The 24,451-nt window shown below is 45.0% G+C and overlaps 1 protein-coding gene across 2 annotated transcripts in view; it reads right to left on the reverse strand.

The window, feature by feature from the left end:
* IQCE (IQ motif containing E) overlaps positions 1 to 24,451 on the reverse strand; it is a 313,633-nt gene that overhangs the window by 287,571 nt on the left and 1,611 nt on the right. For both annotated transcript variants that reach the window (XM_078664993.1, XM_078664994.1), the window contains exon 2: positions 7,958 to 8,093. In XM_078664993.1, the coding sequence (XP_078521119.1) occupies positions 7,958 to 8,014 (57 nt within the window). In that variant the 5' untranslated portion in view covers positions 8,015 to 8,093. The remainder of the gene's footprint in view (positions 1 to 7,957; positions 8,094 to 24,451) is intronic.

Below are 24,451 nucleotides of genomic sequence, written 5' to 3' on the forward strand. Positions count from 1 at the left end.
GGGGCACACACGTGGGGGCAGTTTAGCGCATGGGCAAATTACAGCGCTCGGGGGACACGATGTGGGAGCACCCTCAGCAGTTCTGGCAGGGAGGGCAGACTAAGACACAGCGCTTATCAGGGGAGCAGGTTACAGCGCACCTCAGGCAATTCGGCAGAGGGTGAGGCAGGACAGAAATTCAGGCAGGGGGGGGGGCAGGCAGGCAGGACAGCACAGCACAGCACAGGCCAGGCCCAGGTGGAAGCGGGGGGTGCGCAGGGGCAGCACAGTCCAGTACCTGGTTGATCCCCCAGTAGTCCTCTGTAGTACAGGCAAGTAGTCTTCTCGGCGCTAGATGGGTCTGCGCCCTTGATGGGTTGTTTCTTAAAAAGGGGGGGGGTTTAGTTGGAGGCTTGTCAGCAGGTCATCTCAGATGGTCCCTGGGTTCCCCTCCCGCCGGGCCAGATCAGTGGGCTAGCTCAGGGTTCCTCACTCTACTTGGGAGGCAGCACCTCAGCCCTGTCACTCCCAGTGGCATAGGTCCCTGACTAGGCCCTACCGCCTAAATCTCCTGCGTGGGTCCCCCAGGTCAGTGATGCCCCAACTGACTAAAACGTTTCCCTCCCTTCCTTATATATGCCCAGGTCAGGTTACCACTCTCTAAGGTGGCAAAAATAGGCTCCGCCTTTCTTCTGGAAGGTTCCAGGAGCTTCCCCACCCTACCTATGGGCAGGCGATGGCAGGCTGGCATTGCAACAATGTTTGGGGTCCCAGCCAGCTCCTGGCAACTAGGGTGCTACTAGAAAAAGACCACGCTGCAGTAGCAGGGGCCAGTGGTAGCCATGTTTGGAGTAGAGAGCACCTGCACCTTAACATGGATTGGCCATGGAAAGGTGCCCGGAGACCTAAGGGCCAACAAAAAAGAAGGTGGGAAAAATGAGGCAAGGGCGAAAAAAATAGGGGAAGACCACCCCAGGGCTGACAGGTCTAACACACCTGTACTATTAAATGTAAAAAAATCAATAAGCAGATCAAACAAAAAAATCAGAGTTCTAAGAGAGGAGATCAGGGAGAAGGTCACTCTCTTTCTCCTGCCCCTTATCAGTTGCCATTAGCAAGCCCATTTCAGCCCTGTCCACAAAAGGTTTCAGGCGGTTCACATGAAGTCCCCTATGTGGACCTCTGGGAGTACCTAGGTCTACCAAGCAGGTGACCTGACCTTTTTGTTCAAGTATAGTGTGGGGTCCACTCCACTTGTCTTGGAGAGCTGCTGAGGCCACAGGCCCCAACACCCACACTTTCTGGCCTGGCTGGTAAACAGTTAATTTTGGTCATGCAAAGTGTTTTGGAGTTCTTGGCTGGCCACCAGGTTTTTGCTGGCCTTCTTCATATACTCAGCCATGTGTGACTTCAGGCTAAGTACATAGTCCGCTATGTTCTGTTTAGGGGGTTTCAGAGGTTGCTCCCAACCTTCCTTCACTAGACACCATTGACCTCTAACTAGATGTCCAAACAGAAGCTCAAATGGGCTGTACACAATCACCTTGTGATGAACCCCTCAGTAGGTAAGAGAAAACAGGATTGTAAGACATCCCATTTTCGCCTAAGCTTTTCTGGGAGTCCCATGATCATACCCTTTAGCGTCTTGTTGAACCTTTCAACAAGACCATTGCACTGTGGATGGTGGGGTGTGGTGAACTTGTAGTTCACTCCGCACTCTTTCCACATGGCAGTAATATAACCAGACATGCAGTTTGTACCTCTGTCTGTCAAGGCCTCCTTAGGGAAGCCCACTCTGAAAAAGATTCCCAGGAGGGCCCTGGCCACTACAGGAGCGGTAGTAGTTCTAAGGAGAATAGCCTCTGGGTAACTAGTGGCATGTACCACCACTACTAAGATATAACTGTGCCCAGATGCTGTAGGAGGGTTCAGTGGACCAATAATGTCAATCCCTATCCTTTCAAAGGGGTCCCCAACCACTGGAAGTGGAATTGAGGCGGCCTTTGTGGTGCCACCTGACTTACCACTGGCTTGGCAAGTGGCACAGGAGCGACAAACCTCCTTGGTGTCCTAAGACATATGGGGCCAGTGAAAGTGAGGGGCAAGCCTGTCCCAAGTCTTACTTTGCTCTAAGTGTTCTGCCAGAGGAATATCATGTGCTAGGGTGAGTAGAAAACATCTGAACGTCTGGGGTATTACCACCTCCTGGTGGCACCAGGCTTGGGGTCTCCAGCCTCTGAGTACAGAAGTCCATCCTCCCAGTAGATCCTATGGGACCCACTGATATTCCCTACTACCTCAGCAGCAGCTTCCTGTCTGAGGGGTTCAAGGGAGGTGCAGGTCTGCTGCTCCAAACTCAAATCTGCCCTGGAAGGTCCCCCAGCCCCCAAGAGCTCTGCCTGGTCAGCCCAAGTTCCTCTGGGGCAGCACCTTCACAGGGGCTGAGCTAATCTCCCTCAAGAGACTGATGATCTTCTCTAAGCCGCATAGAGGGCATGAGTGTGACAGCACCTAGATTGGACATCCACCAGACCTCACGCATATACCCCACCCGCCAACACCATCCAACTCACCCATTAGGACATAAAATCTGAGAACTTGCCACCGACCTAGCATTTTGGCCGATGCCCGGTGGAGCTACTTCGATAGCTATAGAGGAGATGGGCTGTGGACTTCCCCCTTGGTCGTCACCTACCCAGCCGGACTTTGGGCAGACTTTCCTTCGTCTCTCAGCCGTATCTCCCTCCTACCTTACCACCCTTACCTTTCTACGCACCCTGTATTTCGTCTTCTATGCTATTTAAATGTTTCTATCAACAGATGTAACTTGTAACTGTTGTAACTTTGTAACAATGTGTATCCTCATGTAAAGCGCTCTGATACCTCCGGGTCTAGCCAGCGCTATATAGAACTCATCAAATAAATACATAAATAAGAGTCTGTGAGGAGGATAAAGCCTTACCCTTCCTGCTCCTTCTCTTGGAAGGCACCTGGTCCATTTTCCCAGGATCCTGAGCCTGTTCGGTGCTAAGCTGTATGGCCTGAGCCCTGATGACAGCAAACAACTGGCAGAGATGCCCATCATTTCTACACGAGTCCTGAACTCTACTTCAGACCAGCCTGAAGTTTCTAGATCATTGCCCAACAAACAATCTACAGGTTGGTCTGGAGATACCACAACCCTTTTAGGTCTGGTTACCCCTCCCCAGCTGAGGTTCACAACTGCCAAGGAAAGGTCAGTCTTGACATTGCCAGCGTTGGTCACTTGGTACACTTGCCAAAGTATGAACTATTCAGGAGACACACGTTTCTCTGTCACCATAGTGACACTGGCCCATGTGTCCCTGTAAACCATTGATTCTTTTCCATTAATTAAAGGCTGTTGTCTGTACTTGCCTAGGTTAGTGGGACTTACGAAGAAGGTAGCAAGATTTGTGCCACCATCACAGACTAATGTTTCAAAAGGCAATGGTCCCTAGACAGTAAGAGAGTAGGTAGGAGCAAAAATATAGATCAAGAATCGATTCTACTTTATCTGTCCAGTCGGACAGTGTTTAATAACATATATACAATTGTGTAGTTAATAGTCTGTACAAAAAAAAGATAAGTAGCACACAACACACAGTGGTCGCCAGCAGGAGATCAAACCATATACTAAAATAGTGGTATGCGAATCGCGACTCAAGTGAAGACGATACACAGAAGACGTAAAAGTGCCAGGGACCCAAGGAACCACCTGAGGTAAGTAACCAGGAACCCCACGAAGGCCATTTGCAGAGTGGGAACTTGACCGCTGGGTCAATTCAAGTCAAAGGGTAAGTCGCGGTTGCAATTTTAAAGGAAAAGGACCCTTCCCAGTGGACCCTGAAGAAACGCTGTGGAAGACAGAAGGTTGAGGAGCCAATCCACCAATGGATACCCTAGGAAACAAAATACCTCTACCAGGCAAGCTGGGTGCATAGGTGTGAAGTGGCGTCGGAAACCGTCGCTGAACTCAATGGAGGACTTCAGGAAGATGACGCTGCTGGAGAAGGTGAAATTAACTGGTGGAATCCAAAGGTGGATTCAAGATGTGAAGAACATAGGAGAGCTGACGGTGACCTTGGAACTGCAGCAGTGCGGACCAAGCGACGCTGTAGAAGACCAGGAACCGTGCACAAGCTGTCCCATGTCAGCTATCAAAAGTTGAGGGGTCGGTGTCAGTCGAGAGCACCAACAAGCCATTGCAACTACAACCAACTTGGAAAATGAAGAAGGTACAGTGTTGGAGCGAGCAGGGCCTAGATGACTCACCACAAGCAGAGGATTCTAGGCAGGCGCAAAGCAATCAGGGAAGCCTGCAGTATTCAATGAAGTCCCTGAAGTTGACGCACAGGCTGGAGGCACTGGAGTCATGAGAGGACCTAGAGCATCTCACCAAGGTTTCAAGCCCATGATGCAAGAGTTGTAGTGAGAACGAAAATCTTGGTCACTAGAGATTCTTGAGATTGGGGCTACCTGGAGCCCGAAGATTTTAGAGGAAGGAAGCCAACAAGCCTTTGCATCAACAAGTCGGAGCGGTGCACAGGGGTTCAGTTCCTGCGGATCTGATGAGGGATACTGGCCTCAAACTTGGTGAGAGGACAAAGCAGGCCTCGAGGGATGTGAAGAACCACCACCTTGTGTTGTGACACAGTCTGTGAGAGCCCAGGATCAGCAGACTGGTCAGCTTAGTTGCGGTGCAGGGAAGTGACTTCTTCACTTCAAGGGAGATCCATTCAGGTGTCTTGGATGCCCACAGGCCTTGGAAGGTTCCTGTGTGGACAGGCACGTACATTGCAGCAGATGAGCAGGGCGACAAGACCAGGAGCAGAAGGAGTCTTCCCAGTTGCAGTCTTGAAGCCCAGAGTGAAGTCCAGCGAAGTCCAGAGTGCCCAGACGGTAGAAGAAGTGGTGTCTTGGAATGAATCCACAACGAATCTAGGGACTCACACACAGGTAAGCCCTTAAATACCCTAAGGAAAGGGTTGGAATGATTCAGGGGTCCCTCCCAAAGGAGGGGCGGGACAAGGGGGAGGATACTCCCCTATCCTTTGTCCAGTTTCACACCAGAGCGGGATCCAACGGCTCCCTGAACTGGTTTGAACTGGACTGTGCATGGAGGGCACCAAATGTGCCCTGCACAAAGACTATGTGGTGCTGAGCCCCCACTCTGCCCCAATACACTAAACCCTGTCTGGGAGGTGATTGCACCTCCCTGTAACAGGACATCTATTGTTCTGCCTTCACCTGCTTGAGCTTAGCTCAGCAGAAACGTGTCTCTGGCCGGCAAGAGCTCTAACTTGCTGTCCGGATCTGGAAGACTGGTACCAGGAGCACCTAGGGCCTCCCAAAGGAGCTTTATGATGCATGTAATCATACCTCCCACACTGTTCACGGTGTTTTTTTTTTTATCCCAACATGTTTTACACAAAACATGACAGTGTTTGTTACAGCCAGGTTAGAGTTAGCCATCGCGTAATGACGCATGGCCACTCTATGTATCTTAATGGCTGATGCACTTCCAACCCAGGAGAATGGACTCCGAAAGTTGTACGGGTGTCCCGCTCAAGCAGGGGCACCCTCACACTTAGAACCAAGCACCCTGCCTTCAGGATTGAAAGGCCTGCCTTAGGGGTGACTTATAGGTTTTAAGTGGGATGACCTCAGGAACCTATATCTGTCGTAAGTGGTGCTAGCACCAGCTTAAACAGTCTGAACTGGCAAGCCTGTTGTCACAATTTACGTGGTCCCTCATGGGTGGCATAATAAATGCTTCAGCCCATAGGGGTCCCCTGGTGTACCTATGCCCTGGGTACCTTAATGCCATATACTAGGGAGTAATAAGGGTACACTAGTAGCCAATCTGGAATGTACCCAGGTACTTACCATACCAATTTAGCAGAGAAAGCACAGAGACTGGGGTACTAATTAGCAGGAACCCAGTCCCACCAGTCAGAAACAGCATAGCACAAGGCAAAAAGTGGGGGTAACCATGAAAGTAGATCTTACTTTCCTACAAAGAACATTTAGTAATGAGAGTATGGGCCTAACACTTCAGAGATTGCAAATATAATGGCACTAAGCTTACCACACACTCTCATATCACAACCAGTGAAAATTCGCATCATGCCAGCATTCGAAGGAAATTGTTAAACTCATTATGATCTTTAGGCGGGCCTATCCCTGATTATGGGGTAATCCCCAATTTTAGTCTACTGGGAGGGATTCTGAAGAAGACTACTATTGTCGCTGCCTGTGTATAGAACTACAATGGGAACACCGTCCTTTAAAAAATATATGTATATACGCTCAGTTAATAAATGTGGGACTAAGTTAGGGTAGGATAATGTAGTAATCGACTCCAGACTGGTTGAGGTATTTGATGAAGATTTATTGTAAGATGTTAAGTAGCCTGGAATAAGCTCCACCAGGAGCAGCCAGCAGGCAACTCATCCCCATCATCTGTGGCTTATCTTCAACCAGCACCCAACATTCCATGGTGCATCACAGTGCAGAGGCATTCCACTAGAAGGCATGAAGTGGGTAAAGGCATACATAGGAATACGCAATAAGTAGAATACAACATATAATAATGTAAACTGTCCTAATATCTTGAAAGAGTTCTAAATCCAGAGGACAATCCAGGAATGGATGACTCAGGAGGAAAAAAAATTAAATGGCGAAAGTTTGCATTTCCTCTAGAAATGCAGCAGTCTTTTTTTACCCAAATCTAAATTAAGCCCAATATCATCAACCAAGTAGTTGAACTCGGTTTAAATGAACGCAAAGGCGGCTTTAGAAGGGTGTCTTTGACAATTGTTTAGATGTTAATTACCAACTTCATATGTGAGAGGTTGAAGTGCATGTAGTCTGTACTTGGCCAAGTACTAGATGGGTGGGAAACAATGCAGACTGGTGAATGGAACTATGAAAATAGTTTGTTTTATTTCTGACAGCCTGAGAAGCAGTTTCCTAATTGTAGACAAAATGCAGCTAAGTCTGATGAGTAGAAGGCTAGGCAAGAACAACAGCCAGTATGACTTCAAGACAGCCATAAACAAATAAGCAAAGGTTTCATTGGAAGCATTGTGAGGCAACAGTGATCAACCCCCATGACCTCCGGACCCTCACAGAGTACTCAACTGGTACCCTCCTCGCCACCTGAGCTGGCCTCAGTCCACCTCGAGGACAGCAATGCAATATATCCCTGCCCCCTGCCCCACAGGCAAGCAAATTTCCTCCTCATCCCCAGTACCTAGAGCTGGTGCGCCCCCTCTTAGTCCAATACATGACACTAGCTTATCTGTCTGTTAGCATATACACCCACCCCCACCACCTCCCTACTTTCCCACTGTTTTACAACTCCCGCGAAACCCCAACCATATTAGAGATCAGGGGCAGGCACTAAATTGTGGACCACATGCTCAGATGAAACTCCACAGCATGCTGAAGCCCACATCAGTAGAGGCTTCAACAGGAAGTAGTCGGTCGTACACCATCCATCCTTTATGCCTATGTTATAAACCATGATGGAACATGTAATGTCTGGTGTAGTTGATTTGTTTATTAATTTAAATCAAATATAAATGGTTTTAAATAAGAAAAAAAGTGAGGGGGCAGTGAACCCAGTATTTGCATGTAAGTACCTTAAGAACTATGGATGAGTTTAAAATTACCAGCTGATGTTTTTCAGTTCTTAAGGACTGTGAAGCTGCATTTCTAAGGATTACATATTTGTATAATGTGCAATAAAGATAATCTATTTTTCAGATATTAAGGTGATTAACAAAACTGGTTTTCGCTCAACTTGAAGAGCATCCGCTTTGTGTGGCTTGATTAATGCCAGAGTTAAACATTAGTTAATGTCCTTATTATGGTCACGGTCTACTAACATGTGACATAGAAACCTCTCTAATTCAACGGACTTCACAATGCACCATGATCGCCGCCTTCTTACCAAGTCGAGTCCTAGAGCCAAAATCTCTGCTCCTGTTTCCCCTGCTGCCCAAGACATTTTTCAAAACTTTGCTCAGTACTGACTTGTTGAAGTTGGTCATTGGAGAGTCCACGGAAAGGTACAAATCCAGTTATTCCTGGTTAAAAATAAACCAAAAGAAAAGTTTAAAAACGTATTGCCATCACTGAATCAGCCTTGGTGTTCTGTGGTTACAAATTCATTCATCCACAACAATGCAGCATTTTAGCACATACATTTTAGTGTTTCGATTCAGAGCACCACACAGTGTTTCAGCACAGAACCAGCACAACACATACCTTGTTTTTAAACAGGTCTATTCCATTTCCTTCGTTCCTTGGTCTTATCCATTTCAAGCAACACAGATCTTCATACCATGGATCTTAACACTAAGAGTTGGCAGGGGGAGCCTCTGCTGCTAGGGGTGACATCATAATAGCCTCAGCTGTGATCTCGCGGGAAAGATTGTGTAAATACTGCTGGTGAACCCAGGATTAAAGTAACTTTTTGTTCAATACACTCAATGGAAACGCTGTGGATAAGTCTTGTGTTTTGGAATGCAAGGCAGGTTGAAACAGTGCTGAAGCAGAAAACCGAGTATTCTCAATGACTTATTATAACAGTGTGTTGATCACTTTGGTATCAGGAGCAGTTGGGAAGACAGGGAAGATTTCCACAGGTGTAACGACGCTACATTTTTATCATAAGGCTTGCTGCTCTGCACAATGATTCTAATATAAAGACACTTTCTGAAGGCTGCAGGTATTGTTTTTGTGGTATAACTGACACAGAAGATGTTGTTTTCCTCCCAAATGATTTAAGGTATTATTTAGAGTTTTAGGCAGAAAGTGAGGCATGTCCTGTCCGCCAAATTTATAGTGCCTCTGATATTAACACATTCTTAATAGGGAAACATTTTAAAAGGCAATTAGGGGCCATTAGTCCGAATGGATTCACAAAAACTGGCCGTAAGTTGTGCACCTACTGTTAGCAAATCCATTCTGATTTTGGTAACCGACCGATGTACTAATAGTTCTGTTAGCAAAATCTCTGGAGTGGGCTGTAATTCGGCCTACCTCATCAATATTCATGAGGTAGGTCGCAAATTGTGACTCACTCAGACGATAGCATCACAGGGAGGGCGGCCTGCTGGGGTCAGCAGACCACTATGCCTGCTATCACATTTAAATAAAGTACATTTTTTAGGTCTTATAAGTTATAAGGTCCTAAAAGCGAGACCTATTGGCTATGCCAATGCTTGTTTTTAAAAGACCCTGTTTTCAGTAAAGGAAACAGGTCTGCATTTCAGAAATGATTTTACTTTTATAAAAAAAAGATAACGTTTAATTTTACCTTTCTTGTTTTAAACAAACTTTTTTATTATTCACAAAGGGCAAGTGGCCCCCAATGTACTTTTTCCTCTTTCCAAAAAGGCTGCCTCCTCTTATGAGGAGACGGTAGCCGAAACAACCCAAGGCTTGCGACCTAAACTGCAATAGCAAAACATTTATACATAGCATTGCGAATCTTAATTTGGAAGAGGTGTCCTAGACATGCCCCTTCCACACTCCGATTCGCTATGCATATCTAAAGCCATTGTGCAATTAGGGTTTAAGACATTTGTAAAAGCCATCGCAACCACAGGTTGCCCTAACTGCATTATCGCACACGTAAACAGCTCGTGCAGAAATGTAAAATTGTATGTAACAAACGGGATGCAAAAAATATAACAGTAACACGTGTATAAAGATATTAAATGCAAATAAAAACATATATTAAAAAAACAGTATTCTGACATTTGATCCTATCTTCCCTCAGAAAGCATTTTTCGTTTAAACGTTTCATTGAAAAATACTATTGAAAACAAAAGCAGCTATAATTACCTCACATTTAGGAACAAGTGGTTAAGGGATAGAATAAGGATGATTTAGGATCAGGTTTAGAATCTGAGTAAAGTCTGTTTGTTAAAAACAAGAGTTCAATGTACTAAGGCCACCCATGGAAACATCTCGGAATGATCATGAACAGAGACCAGAACAGGACAATGTCGCCATAAGAATATTTCAAACAAACTGCAAAGGTGTTCCTCTCACAGCTACATGGAGTACTGCTAAGATAAACCAAGTGCATCCTTAATGTAATTCAGCACACCAATGGCTGCACCCTTGAGAACTTGGAAAAGTAAGGCATAAATGGCAGCAAGGAGGAACTATTAGATGCTTCTGCTAATGCCTCAGAAGATAGTGACTCTGGGCTTCCATGCAAGAAATCACAGCTTTCAAGAGGTATAGATAGCCCTTTCTAAAGTATATTCACCAACGGGAGCTAAATTATACAAATTTAAACACACTGCAGGCACAGCACATTTGGTGTTTTAGAGCAGCAGTTAAAAACTTACCATCCAAACCAAGTATCTTGTTCAAGGCATTTCAAGGAAAGGTTAATGTAAGGCCTTCAGTTTAAAGAGAAACAGGAGCGGCCCATGTAGGTAATTACGGTGGGGCGGGGTGGGAGTCGACAGACGATGACGTGGGAAAATAAGTTGTAAAAAAAAGAAAACCACTTGCCTTGCGCTCCCCGCATCGCCAAGTCGGCGATGCGGTGAGCCCAAGGTAAGTGGTTTTTAATTTTTATTTTCCCTCATCGCCGTCTATCGACTCTCCCACCCCACCACTCTAACCTGCACGGGCCGCTCCTAAAGAGAATGTCTAGGAAAAAAAAAAAAAAGAGAATTTGTGATGACTCTGCATAAAAACACACTCAGGGACATCCTTTCTCTTCCCAGTTCTTACTAATGCTGTACTACAATCTCTAAACCATCGTCCACTGATGAGCCATCCCATTCATCTAGGAGGGCTGTAAAACGGGAGTTCAGAGCATCCCTCCTGTTCAGACCATCCAAGCCTCACATGTACAAAGCCATAAACATACAACACACAAGAGTCAAGAAGCGAATAAGAACTGACAAAGAGGTATGAATGGAGGCATTCTCTCTATTTCCACCTCATCATTTTGGAGCAAATTAGTTTGAAAATAAAATTCGACTTGCAGAACGTGTTAGAATTGCATTTTAAAAAAGTGTTTAAACTGCTGCAGAATTGTTTTCACATAGAAAATGACACGCAGATGAAATGTGCCCATTTCATAACGTGAAAGAATCCTTATGAATACTGCAAATAGATATATTACTTCTTCACATGTCAAGGAAGCTCGCTAACAAAAACTTTATGAAATGATATAATTAAACATTTTTGTACTAAGATATTCTTAAATGTGCACTTTAGGTTAGGCCACAAAGCCTTTTTCTCTCGACTCTTGCTCACAACTTGATAGAAGTTTATTAGATTAGTTTATTAGATTATTTTGCCTAGCACCAGCAATTTGCTTAGACTGTGCTGACTTCAAAGTTGTGTTTCATTCAGTTCCTTTGCCCCATGTTAAGTAATTTACCTTAATACAATGAAAGTTACTGTGATTGTTATTATAAATAATGATTTTGACATTTTATATATGCTTCATCAGAATATTATTGCTATCTTGCCTCCGCATCTCTGACAGGCCTTAGCCTTCACACTGAAACTCATAGTGCATCTTTTAGCTTGGGTAAGAAGGTTCTCAGAGAACTTTCCTCCTTGTAATAAAGTCCCGAAACAATATTTAACAATATAGCAGCCTGAATGTTTAACGTGGGAATTGGGAGAAGAGACATCAGAAGTTGACTACACAATTGGATGAGCGGTTTCCTTTGGCTGGAGGAGCTAATACCTATCAGAGTTTCAATACAATAGTGTGTTGTGGTTTATAATAATGTATATAAAAGAGATCCAGATCTATCTCCCTTGCCTTGTGGCTCTTCTTGAGAGTTGATCTTTTGCTTGGTTACCAACAGCTACTGCTAAAGGGGACTTATTTTCTTTCATCTAATGTCCTTTTTCTGATCTATGCTACTGCAGAGATAATTCGATCATTGACGGTTGCTACTGCAGCTGTAGGGAACTCGGCTGAGATCCCAGAACCGCTATTTATGGGAAGTTCTTCCTTTATTTTCACTCCTACTCTTTCCCAAAAAGGATTCTTCATGGGTTCTGCTTAGAATTGGTTAGGTTCCCTAGCTAGTTTAGTTATGCTTTCCTTTATGGAACACTGTGTATTGATTTATGCTATCACTAATCGATCTTTTACTGACATGTCTGTAAATTGACTAATCTGAATAAAGATGGCAAAACAATGCTAATCCTTTAAGATGAATAAAGGTGTTGAAAACTTCAGCAACCTTTCATCATTGACTGAACATTAAAATTCTAACTGTCGATTATATAAGCATATTTTATGTTTTGTTCTAGCTCAAATTCACAAACTGTGGCAAATGTCCATTGAGCTTTTCAAGAGCCATCAGTGTTTCCCAAGTACGAAGTCTGTAAGTTGAGTGTTTCATCTTAAAAATCTGGCCTTTGACACCAAATTAGATCCACCGGCCCAACACCATGGGGAGTCGGAAGCTCTCTCCCGTAATGGGGCATGCTGGTTTCAAGAGATGGGTATGGCTGACATCTGGCGGACTCCATCTCCATACAAGAGATTTTAACTTTTATTCCAACACCGACAAAACTTACGCCAGAATCAATTACTTTCTGTATTCACAGGAGATCACCTGCTTGACCACTGCGGTTGAGAACGCTCGCTGTCAGACCATGCAGTGGTGGCACTTACATTGGCCATACCCCCCGTGTAATCTGCCCCCAAAAACCAGGCGCCTTTGCAGAACTCTCTTGCACCACCCTGACATTGTGAAACAAATCATCAAAATGCTGCAAGACTTTCTGGCATTCAACGACACCCCGGACATCTGTTGTCATACTTTGGGAAACCCTAAAGGCCGTCATCAGGGGTGCATTTATTGTGATCTCCTCAGCAGACAATAAAATCTGCAAGGATAAACTAGATTGTCTCTCCCTCCAAGTCCTTGAACCGGAACGCATACATAAATGAACAGGGAATTCTGATGTTTGGCATCAACTCGAAGCTGCACTCTTGCAATTGGTGGGCATTGACCTGGACAGGGTGGAATGCACAGCCTTTTGCCTGCTGCAGACATTCTATTTCGGGGGCTCAAGGATTGCGCGCACGGCGCCTGGGGTCCAGGTGGTGCTAGACTCAGCTGGGGAGGAGTCCAGAGATGATCCCCATATAGTAGAGGGGTTCCGAAACTTTGATAAAGACCTCTATGCAGCTCAACAGCTGCCCAACAAGACACCATCCCGATATCTCCGAGGCACGTTCACTCCCAAGTTAACATGGAACAGGCTACTGACCTAGACTGCCCTATCTGCTTTGAGGAGGTCATTTCTGAGATTGCCTGTCAAAAACTACTTAAATCCACTGGCCCTGATGGGTTCCCTGGATTGTTTTTATAAAACATTCTGTTGAATCATAGTGCCTATCCTCACTTGCTTGTTTAACACCTTTGGCGACGTCTACGCAGTTCCCTCTTCAATGTTATCAGCCTTCATTGTGGTGGTTCTTCCAAAGCCAGGCGAAGCCAAATGCAACAGTACTCTACACTCTCCAACAGGAGATCAAGAGCTTTGTTTGGGCAGATAAACGGCCCGAATGAGCAGAGATCTAAGATATAGACTCCCCACACCCCCGGATAGGGAGGTTTGGTTATACCAAACCTGCATCGCTACTATCTAGCTACACAAATCAGGGCCGTTTTGGAATGGTCCTGCCATAATCCAAAGGCTTTTCATGGACCAAGCAGTGGCAGGCCAATCTCTGTGGAGGATGCCTTTCCTTGATAAATCTGCGTGCCCCAAAAGCTTGTTATCTATCTCCTGTCACAAGATCCATACTAACCATGTGGGATTCTGTGGCGGAACAGAGTGGACTTTCTTCTTTCCCCTCCCTTCTAACGCCTATTGATGGCAATCCTGACTTTGCCCCTGGCCTGGACTCTCTAGCTTTCCAGCAATGGAATCAGGATAGCTGCAGGTCCACTGCCCAACTTTCGATGAAGAGGGTATTCGATCATTCGGGAGCCTTCGGTCTGACCTTGTCTTGCCTGAAACTGAACACTTCTGCTACAGTCATGTACGGCACACTGTGTTGCACCATACTGTACATCCCAGTGCACAATGGCATCTTACCCGTTCCAAGAAATGACTGCTTTCTAAAACGTCCAACGCCTGTCTCATTATAGAGCTCTACAGGCTTCTTCGCCTTGCTGCTCCCCAACATTAGTCTCTCAGTCAGAGATGCAGGGAATCCAAAACAGGCTGCACTTTCACATAGCGAGAATGGGGAGATATCTACTACCGCACAAGAGACACGGCCCGCAAAGTCAATAGCATTGAAACGGCAACCAAAGTAGTCACCTATTAGTATCTCACACCTCGCTGGTTGCACAAAGGGAACCCAGCTCGTGAGCAGGAATGTTGGCACGGTTGTGGGTCCCTGGGCATGCTTTACCACCTGTTATGGGACTGCCTAAACTCACCTCTTACTGGACACAGGTGCTCGATGATATTGATGGTCATTTCAACACACAATTACCCAGCTTCCCCGCTTATATTATCTTGAGACTACCTAATTCCCTCACTTTCCCACTTAAGTCTCGCAGAGGCAGGCAGATTGGTCTTACGCTGGGTGTAGCTTTATAAAACATTATCGCATATGTTCTTGGCATGGAGGGCATATACCTTTCCCTGTTGAACCAAGTGACATCCTTCCCGGATCTCTGGCATCCATTCCTCTCGCTCCAGGCTTCGGAGTTTCGTGAACTCACTTGCCCCAAATATCTACACCTCCTACGTCTCGTAGAGATTTCCCAGGGCTGTACCTGAGGGAGATACAGGCACTGTCTATACGATCCTATGAGATTAGTTACTCTTTTGATTAATCTATATGGCCAAGGGGGAGGGAGGGAGGTGGGCTGGGGATTGTTTGACAGTTTACAGGATGCTATGATTATTGGGCCATTGGTCACTGATTGCTTTGTATTAGTAAAACTCAATAAAGAGATTAAAACCATAAAATGCCCATCTACAGAAGTGGGTAGCAGCTCTTACCAGCAACTGGGCATAGAGCGCAGGCTACCGGTAAACCCCTTTGCACGGTTTTCAAGGTGCTATGCATCCAGCCTTGGCTGAGACTATATCGCACGCTACACTGTGATTATGTACATAGCTGGAAGTTTGTTGTATTTATACAAGACTGGTCGAAATAATGTAGGTTTGTCACAAACTTTTTGTCAAGGAAAAAGCCATATAACAGTGATTACCAAACACAGATTAACCCCTTCTATGCGTTGAACGACTGGGAGCCGTCCAACGCTACAGTGCTCATGTGCACAGGACGGCTCCCAGCCGTCCGCGCACATGGCAGAGGAAATTCCTCTGGTGCGGGCACCAGAGGGATTTCCTTTTCCCCAAACAGCCTCGGGAGCTGGGTAAGAGCTTCCCCAGCTCCTGAGGCCGCTCAGCTTTTTTTCACTGAAATGATGATCAGCGCACATGTGCCCCAAGAGCACTGAGGAAGATCTTTGGAAAGGGAAAAATCTCCACTTTCCAATGGTTCCCCTCCATAGTGGATCCCTGATAGGGGACCACCTCAGGAGGGCGATCCCCAAGCAGGGATCCACACCTAGACACCATGGAGGGGGGAGGGTACCCTGGGCAAGGGTCTTTGCCCCCCCCCCCCCAAAATAAATTAGGGCAAATTCAGTCTGGGCAGAAAGAACACTAGCTACCAGGAATTTTTAATAGTATTTAGGGGTGGGGCTGCCCTAAATGGGCATGGCAATGCCCCCCCCATAAACAACCTCCACAGATGTTCTGCCCTCCCTACTGGGCAAATGAGGGTTATCACTTACAATCTGCCCCTGGGGAGCAGAAATCACACTAGACACCAGGAATGTAAAAAAAAAAATATATATAAAAGGGGTTGGGGTCTGCCCACAAAGGGCAAGACCATGCCCACACCCAAATATATTTGGAAATAGTCTTTCTGCCCACCCCTGGGGGCCAGAAATCACACTAGGCATCAGGTTTTTGTTCTATGCCTATAGAGGTGGGGGCTGCCCAAAATGCACATGCCATTGCCAACCCACCCCCCCACCCAATTCCATAGTCTTTCCGCCCACCCTGGGAGGTAGATGGGGCAATAGCCCCCGGTCTGCCCTCCCCCCCCGGGGGGGGGCAGGAAGGACATTAGGGATTTTGTTTTTATTAATATAGGGCTGAGACTGCTAAAAATGGGCGTGTCAATGCCCCACCGCCCCACAAAAAAAATTCCACAGTCTCTCTGCCTACCCAGGTAGGCAGATGGGGGCAATAGCAGAAAGTCCACTAGGCACCAGGGATTAAGTTGGGTTATTTTTATACGTAGGGGTGGGGCTGCTCAGCATTGGCATGCTAATGCACCCAATCACAAAAAAAGTCAGCCAGACTAGCTTGAATCCAATGGCAAAGTGAGCAAGGGTTTCACGTCTGATGCACGCTGACTCTAGGCTCGACCTAAAAACTAGAAAAAATATTTTGTTTTCTATAGTTTTTTTTTAAAAGAGATTTTTGGTATTAAGCACACAATTCATGAAGCATTAGTATATTTCCCACCATCTTCATTTCTATACACTGAGGCCAGACATACAGCTATGTTCTAGTCTTCCAAATAATTTAAAGGCAATGTAGGAATTAAAAAGGAAAAATCACCATTCTTTCAAAGAGTGCTATGTAACACATGTAAAAGCATGTAGATTAGTGTAGCCCAGGTCATCCCATGCTGCTCTCAAACTCACAACTGAACTCTGAAGTCTAAAGCTAATGATGGATAGTGAATGGGGGGGGTGCTGGGACTGGAAAACAGCAATACATTCCTCATGACTGGCCTCTTCCCATCTGTGCCTCTGCTAGAGGTAAACAAACACTGTAAATGATCTACTTATCTAAGACTTTTTAAATAGCAATACAGTGTTATTTTTTTTTTGTTATTTTTTTTTGTCCTCATTACCCATTGAATCGATCCAACTGTGCCCCTATCCGCACAGACAAGAGGGCAGGCCCCCCTATAGCACCAAGAAGCCCAATAGTACTCAGAGAGTCCGTCCCCATGTCGCCAGCAGAGCTTGGACGAACATTCTCCCTTCAGACCAGTTCGGCCAGTTGTCCAATAGCTGTACGGTGCCTCCCTTTGGACAGAGAGATTTTAGGCCTAATCATCGGCCCGGGGGGAGAAAAAAAACCACAAAAAAAAACCCCCGGGTTAACTAACTGTCCCTTTTCCATTTGATCAAGAGGTCCCAAAATCTCAAAGATCTAGGACTACATGATCTAGATAGATCCTGCTTTGACGTTGCATATAATGAAGACAGCCACTCTGCATGTGTTGGGGGGTTTGTGTTGACCCAGTTTTTGCAGATTTCTCTTCTTGCCAATAAAATGGCGTAAAACAGAAATTCTCTCTCTAGTCCCTTGATATTGTTGTCTATTCCAAAAATAATTAAAAGCCATGAGCACGGGATAGATGAACCAAGAATAGATTCAAGTGTTGTTCTGACTTCATTCCAGAAGGTAGCAATGTTCGGGCACTCACAGAACATGTGAAGATCTGAGGCAGCTAGAAAAGAACATTTGCAACTGCACTTCCCGGGTTGAAATTTCGACAGGCGTTTAGGGGAATAATACGCTCTGTGAAGTGTGAAAAAGTGGTTGCGCCTCAGCCATGCTGGCTTAATAATTTTATAGAGCAGGGTGAAAGATTCCTCCCATAAGTCCTCCATATGTGGTTCTCCCTCCGGACCCCAGAGTTTTTCCGGGAGGTTGAGATCCCTCTCTCCATCCTCTATGATATGCCAGTAAAAGAGTGCTACTTCCTTTTTCCCGGGAGGTCTTTCGACTAGGATATTTTCTAACAGACTCTCCTCTCCCATCATTGCTTTCTTCTTAGTTTGAGTCCGAAGCCAGCTACTTAATTGCAAGTACACTAACCAAGAGAATGCTGATGTTACCTTGAAATTGAAAAATTTCCCAATCTATGATTGATCTTTCCACCAGGAGATCGCCCCACTGTGTGATACCTGCATCTAGCAAGACTCTTTTTACTGTGTTGGCTTCTTGTAATGCTAGTCCCGGTAAATCCCAAATCGGGGCATGTTTGGATAGGTATCCTATCCCGATCTTAGACTTTATTTGAGACCATTCTTTTAAAGTACCCAATAGTGACTTTAATCTAATTTTTTTAAAGAACTTCTGGTGGCCGAACTTAAAGAGAAATCCATTCACTGGGAGATCCGAACCCATTAGCATTGCCTTGTACCTAAGCCCATTTGCATTTTCCCAAGGGATCTTAAGTAACATCCTAGAGTGAGTCAGGTGAAATGCCCAAGCATAGTATTCCAAATCTGGCAATGCGAGCCCCCCTTTTTCTCTTCTCCTTCTCAATTTTTTCCAAGCTAATCTGCTGGATTTATACCCCCAGACAAATGAATTTATATTTTGCTGACATTTTGCAAGCTGTTTGGTATCGAAAACTAACAGGATGGAATTAAAAATAAAAGTGAATTTCGGGAGGATACTCATTTTTATCAAGCTGGTTCTCCCATAGATGGTGAACGGGAGGAAGGACCAAGCTTTCATCAAGGTTTGAGATTCTCTGGAAATACGGGCTAAGTTGTTTTGGGCCAGGTGTTCTAGATCTTTAGTGATTGTAATTCCCAGATACCTCAGTGAAGATTTTACCGGGAGCTGGAGATTATGAATATTCCAAACCATAATTTCAGTTTTCCCTGCGTTGATTTCATATCCCGAAAATTTCCCCAAATTCTCCGCTTTCTTTATAATAATTGGGAATGCCAACGCGGGATCGGTTGTGTAAATGATTATATCGTCGGCGTAGAGACCAATCTTCTTTTCCCAGCCCGAAAAAGTAAAATGTGGAATATCAGTATCCTCCCTAATAGACTGCGCAAACGGTTCTACATATAAATTAAAGAGAAGGGGGGATAAGGGACAGCCCTGCCTTGTTCCTCGACTAATTTTGAAAGGAGTAGTTCGCGTACCATTTATTAATAGGGATGCTCTAGGATTATTATACAGTAAGCCTATGGCCCTGCAAAAGTTAGGACCCAGATGGTATTTTTCCATAATTAAATTTAAATATACCCAGTTAACCCTATCGAACGCTTTTGTAGCGTCAAGGGTCATGATGGCCAGGGGTAAGCCGAAAGTTGAAGCAATATCCGCGGCTCCCACCAAGTCGTAGGTTAGGTCGGCCAATTGCCGGCCCCTAATAAACCCCTTTTGATCAGGGTGAATAATTGACCCAATCTCGCTTCCCAATCTCGCAGCCAAGATTGAGGTAAAAATTTTATAATCATTGTTAAGAAGCGAGATTGGGCGATATGATCCACACTCGGCTGGGTCCTTACCTGTTTTTAATATTAAAGCTATATTGGCTTTCCCCCAAGAACTTGGTGGTGTCTCCCCTCTAATCATTATGTTGTTAAAAAGGTTCGTAAGGACTGGGGTACGAGTAGAATTGAGTACCCTGTATAATTCTCCTGGGAGACCATCTGGTCCCGCAGCTTTACCCTGTTCTAGTTGTTTAATAGTGTTGGAAACTTCCAACTCTGTTATAGCTTTATCTATATTTTCAGTTTGATGACTTTCCAATTCTGGGAGAGTTATTTTATTCAACCATTCATTCCTTTCATTTGAATTAACACTAAGTTCCTCTGTGTAGATATTCTGGAAGAACTCATTAAAGGCTTCCCCAATGGCTGTATCTGTTGACCTACTATTGGCTTCCCCAGCGACCCTCACTTCCTTAATAAAGTTTCTGGACTGATCAGCTTTAATTTTCCAGGCCAGCAATTTTCCAGCAGATTCACCGTATTCGAAGTGGGCAAGTTTACTTGCCTGCCATCTTTTATTTAACCTTTCCTGCAACAATGTGTCTAGCTTGGCCTTTAATTCTATTTTCTCCTCTTGATTATCAGAGGGAGACTGGTCTAATGATTCTAGATGGGTCAATTCTTGCTCTATATGTCGAATTGCCTCTTCATATTGCTTTCTCCTGAATGAGGCCCTACCTGTGATATAACCCCTAATGAAAGCCTTCCAAGCCTCCCATACAATGACCAGAGAGGCAGAGCCTAAGTTTTGCTCTAGAAAGAAAACCGTTTCCTGCATCAAATACTCTTTCTCCTCGTCCTCCAATAGAATTGTTCGGTCAAAAGACCAAGATTGATGAGTAGGCTTCTGCTCTGATATTATAGTAAAGAAAATGGCAGAATGATCTGACAGATGTAGAGGCAGATATGTTATGCTTTTAACCTGATCCTTAATTGAAAGACTAAATAGGGCGTAATCGATACGTGATTTATGCCTGTATTTATAATTGTGGTATGAGACTCCCATAGTGTTCCCAGATCTTTGTCTCCATAGATCTATTAAACCAAGATTCGACATACATCTACGCAGTGTATCCCTCATATTGCTATGTGCTACGGCCCTAGAGGTTGCAGATTTGTCTAATTTTGGATCTAAGACCAGATTAAAGTCTCCGACCCATATTATGGGGTCAGAGCAAGAAATCAGCTGATTTTGCAGAATATTCAAATATGAAGGGTCATCCTGGTTAGGCCCATAATAGCTGATGATGGTAACAGCCTTTGAGTATAATTGAGCATTGACTATCAGCCATCTACTGCTAGCATCTGTTTTCCAACCCGTAATCTGGGCCTTTACTGATTTTTTAAAGATGATGGTGGTACCACGAATACTAGCATTGTGATCCGTAGTTATAAATTTATCGACCCATTTAAGCTTTTTAAGTGTATCGGTAATCTCCTGTTTATTCAAATGTGTTTCCTGGATCGCAATGATCTGCGCGGGTGAGTCTCTTAAATATTGTAAAATTCTATTTCTTCTAGTCCTAACACGCAGACCATTTACGTTCCAGGATAAGAATTTAATGTCTGACATTAATTATAAAGCTCTTGAACACTGTTTCCCAGCCCTCAACTCTATTAATTTTTGGGGGAAACAACCTATCATTAGCTATATCTCTTTCTGTTTTAGCCAAGCATTCACTTTGAGACACAATTGGATCCATATTGTTCGTTATTATAAAATTCGATTTATGAGGACTTTTATATTTTGCATTACCCCCCCCCCCCCCCTGCCTACCCTAGAAAACCCCTCCCGACTTACTCTGGCATGATGGTTTGCCAGCTTGTCGTCTCTGACATGCTCCCGCTCCATACCCTAGTATCATTATTTTGAATCATTTTACCGGTCACTATGCTTAAAATGTAAGCAATGGTGATATATAAAGCAAAATTGTAGGCCCCTTATCTAATGGCTATTCTATAATACCATATTATTGCTATTGATAATACTCTGCTGTCCAAGTATAGATTTGGGGAATAGTGTGGGAATCAAAAAAAAAACAAAAAAAAACATCATTACAACTTATTAGCACAGAGATTTTGACATGAGTATACTGGGGTGGAAATCTATAGTGAAATTTCCAATTAGTAACCTTTTATAATGTATCACCCAATAGTGTTTTAATAACAAAGTTGTGTATCCTCACCCAAGTGTTAATAATTTCGCGTGTTGTTGTTTTTTTTTGTTTTTTTTTTATATTTTATTTATTTATTTATTTATTTTTTAAGTTCCTTATATTCTTTTCTATTCCTTTCCCCCTTTTTTTATTTTCCCCTTCCCCCTTTCTCTTTCCTTCTCCTTTTTTCTTTTCCCTTTATTTGTTTCCCCACATCATACCCCCTTTTTTTTTTTACTCATTTACAATATTTACAAGAATTTCACCCACGGTCAGGAGGGTTTGCATGTTCACTAATAGTGGTAAGGAGCTCATCTGCTTCCGAGGGCGACTTAACATTGTACATTTTATTATTGTACATAATCCTTAGAAAGGCAGGGAATCTCAATTGCACGGTAGCTCCTAGACTTCTGAACTTCTCCATCCGTTGACCTAATTCCCACTGCCTATCCAGCGTTGTTCTAGAGAGGTCTGATCTTACTTCCAAAGAGAAGTCAGAGGCTTTCAAAGTCTTGGTTTTCAGAGCTGCGGTCAAGATCTTCTCTTTCAAGGAATATGTTAAGAAGTTCACTAGGATCTTCCTTGGTTTATCCCTGCCCGGTTTAAGGCGGAACGGATCCCGGTGTACCCTCTGAATATCTATTTCTATCTCAGGCAAAGTTTCATCCAAATTTAGAGAGTCTTTTAGTAGGGTTGCAACGAACTTTTTTAAATCTCCTCCTTCTTTTCCCTCCGGAATTTTTAGGAGTCTCAAGTTGTTCCTTCTGGAAAAAATTTCGAGAGACTCGACCCTCTCTTTGACCGAGTCACCTTCCCGTCGTAATGTCTGAATCTTCACTTCGGCAGACTCCAATTTAGCCTTGAGCTCCTCAACACAATTCTCTAAACCACCAGTTCTTAATGAGAGACCATCTACCTTAGATTCTAGGTTCTCGCACATTGTGCGGATCTCTGATTGAGTATGTCTGGACTCCTCAAAACATCTCTGACTCCTCGAACCCATTTCTAATTTCTTCCCTCATGCTGAGAAGTTTGGCTTGGATGGTGTCGTCACTACCAGTGGCTTCGCAGCCCCCACTACCTTGATCCAAACTCTTTATCTCGCTTGCTGTTCCTGCAGTCAAGGCTAGCTGGTCTAGCGGCAAAGTTACATTGACGATCCGTTCAACTGGGTCCCCCATCTCTATAGCGCTGACTAGCTCTCCTGCCCCAACTACTTCTCCCGCCTTTTCCTTCAGATTACCAAGATTACCAAGTACAGGTATGGTATGGGAGATGTGGAAGTGGTTATAGCACCGTTATCTCTAACTAATATGAGTGCAGTTTGAGTACAATGTAATTTTTGGGACTCTTGATTTATGTTTAAGACCTGGGGGAGGACCTTAAAATAAGACTTCAACGAGGGTGTGATTCGGGAGGTTTTGATAGCTTTTGTTTTAGAACCCCCCTTACTCAGGCTAGCCTTATGTGGTAGCTCCTTCGGAGCGGTGTACCGTAGCTGTCGTTCCTTACCCCTTTTTGATACCCTTAAAACTGGGGGTTGTAATGTATCAACTTCTGCCTCTCGCTCAGATTCTGGCTCAGACTCAATGGAAGACTGCTCCCCTAGACTTTTCTCTGCTACTTGTACTTGACCTGTGTCATTGGGGTCTGTAGGGTCTATAGGGGCGGCTAATTCTTTATCTTTATTTCTGCCTTTTCCTTTCCCCTTAGCCTTTCGCCTCCCCAGGGTTCTGGCGATAGTTGGATATGGAGTCTCACTCAATTTCTGACAAGAGGTTTGAGATTCTGCGTTAAATCTAAAGAGTCTGGGTGCAGAGTCTAAATTTTGCAAAGAGTAACCGCCCTGTATATCTATAAGGTCCTGGCTATCAACAGGCTGAACCTCCCCTACCAAAGAACTCGACACCTTCCCCCTCCCCCTCCCCCTCTGCTGGTCCCCCTTACCGCACCAAATAGTTGCTGCTGCCACTCTTTTTGAAGAGACGCTGTATACTGCAGCTCTCCTACTTCTTCGAAGCTCCACAGCTGCGTCGCCCCAGCGGTAAGGTGCGGGGAGAAGAATCTGCCCCCAACACATTGGCAGCTCTAACCACCTTTATATTCATGCAGCACTGTTGCTTTCCGAAGAACCCAGGCTGTTCTTTCTTTCGCTGATGAATTTTCAATCTTTTCCAGACTTTTTCCTGAGACTGGGATCCCAATCGGCATTAGTATCCGCGTGTCCCCCTTCCGTGTATATGGCCAGTATATATACCGATAATATCATGTATATGTCCTAGCCAGACCTGAGCCTGAGCCCAAACCTACTCCAAAAATCTCCCACCAAACAAGGTCTCTTATATTAGAATGTTGCTGTGATCTTCGGGAGCTCTGTTTATTTAGTTATTATTTAATTATTTTCCTCTCGGGCAGCTCATCATCTGCAGCCCTCCGTGGGTAGGGCCCCACCTGCCGCTTACTCCCGCTCTCCTCCTCCTCCTGAGCCTGAGCTCGCACGCTCGGCTTGCTTGCCGTCTTACCCCTCGGTATCACTCAGCTCCCCTCGGCACACGCCTGCCTTCTCAGAGCGGCTCAACTGCCGCCACACCGCTGACTCTTCTCGAATGGAGAACCAGCTGCAAGCGTGATACACGCCGCCTCTCCGAGCGGCCCGGCTCGGCTCGGCTAACCACGACACCCCGCGGACTAGCGGAGCTCCGCCTGCCCGCCTACTCGCACTCTCCTCTCTTCCAGCGATGCCTGATCCCGAGCCCGAGCCCGCTCGCACACGCCACCGCCGCCGCCGCCTCTCAGAGGCTGTCAGCACTGCACCTCTGACCGCTGACCTTCTTCCAAACTCGTAAACCAGGCTACACGTTGAATATCACCACTCGCGCAGGGCCAAAACTATCGGCACAACTCCGTCTGGGG

The sequence above is a fragment of the Lissotriton helveticus genome, chromosome 10, assembly GCF_964261635.1.
Source record: "Lissotriton helveticus chromosome 10, aLisHel1.1, whole genome shotgun sequence".
In the NCBI taxonomy this organism is placed as follows: Eukaryota; Metazoa; Chordata; class Amphibia; order Caudata; family Salamandridae; genus Lissotriton; species Lissotriton helveticus.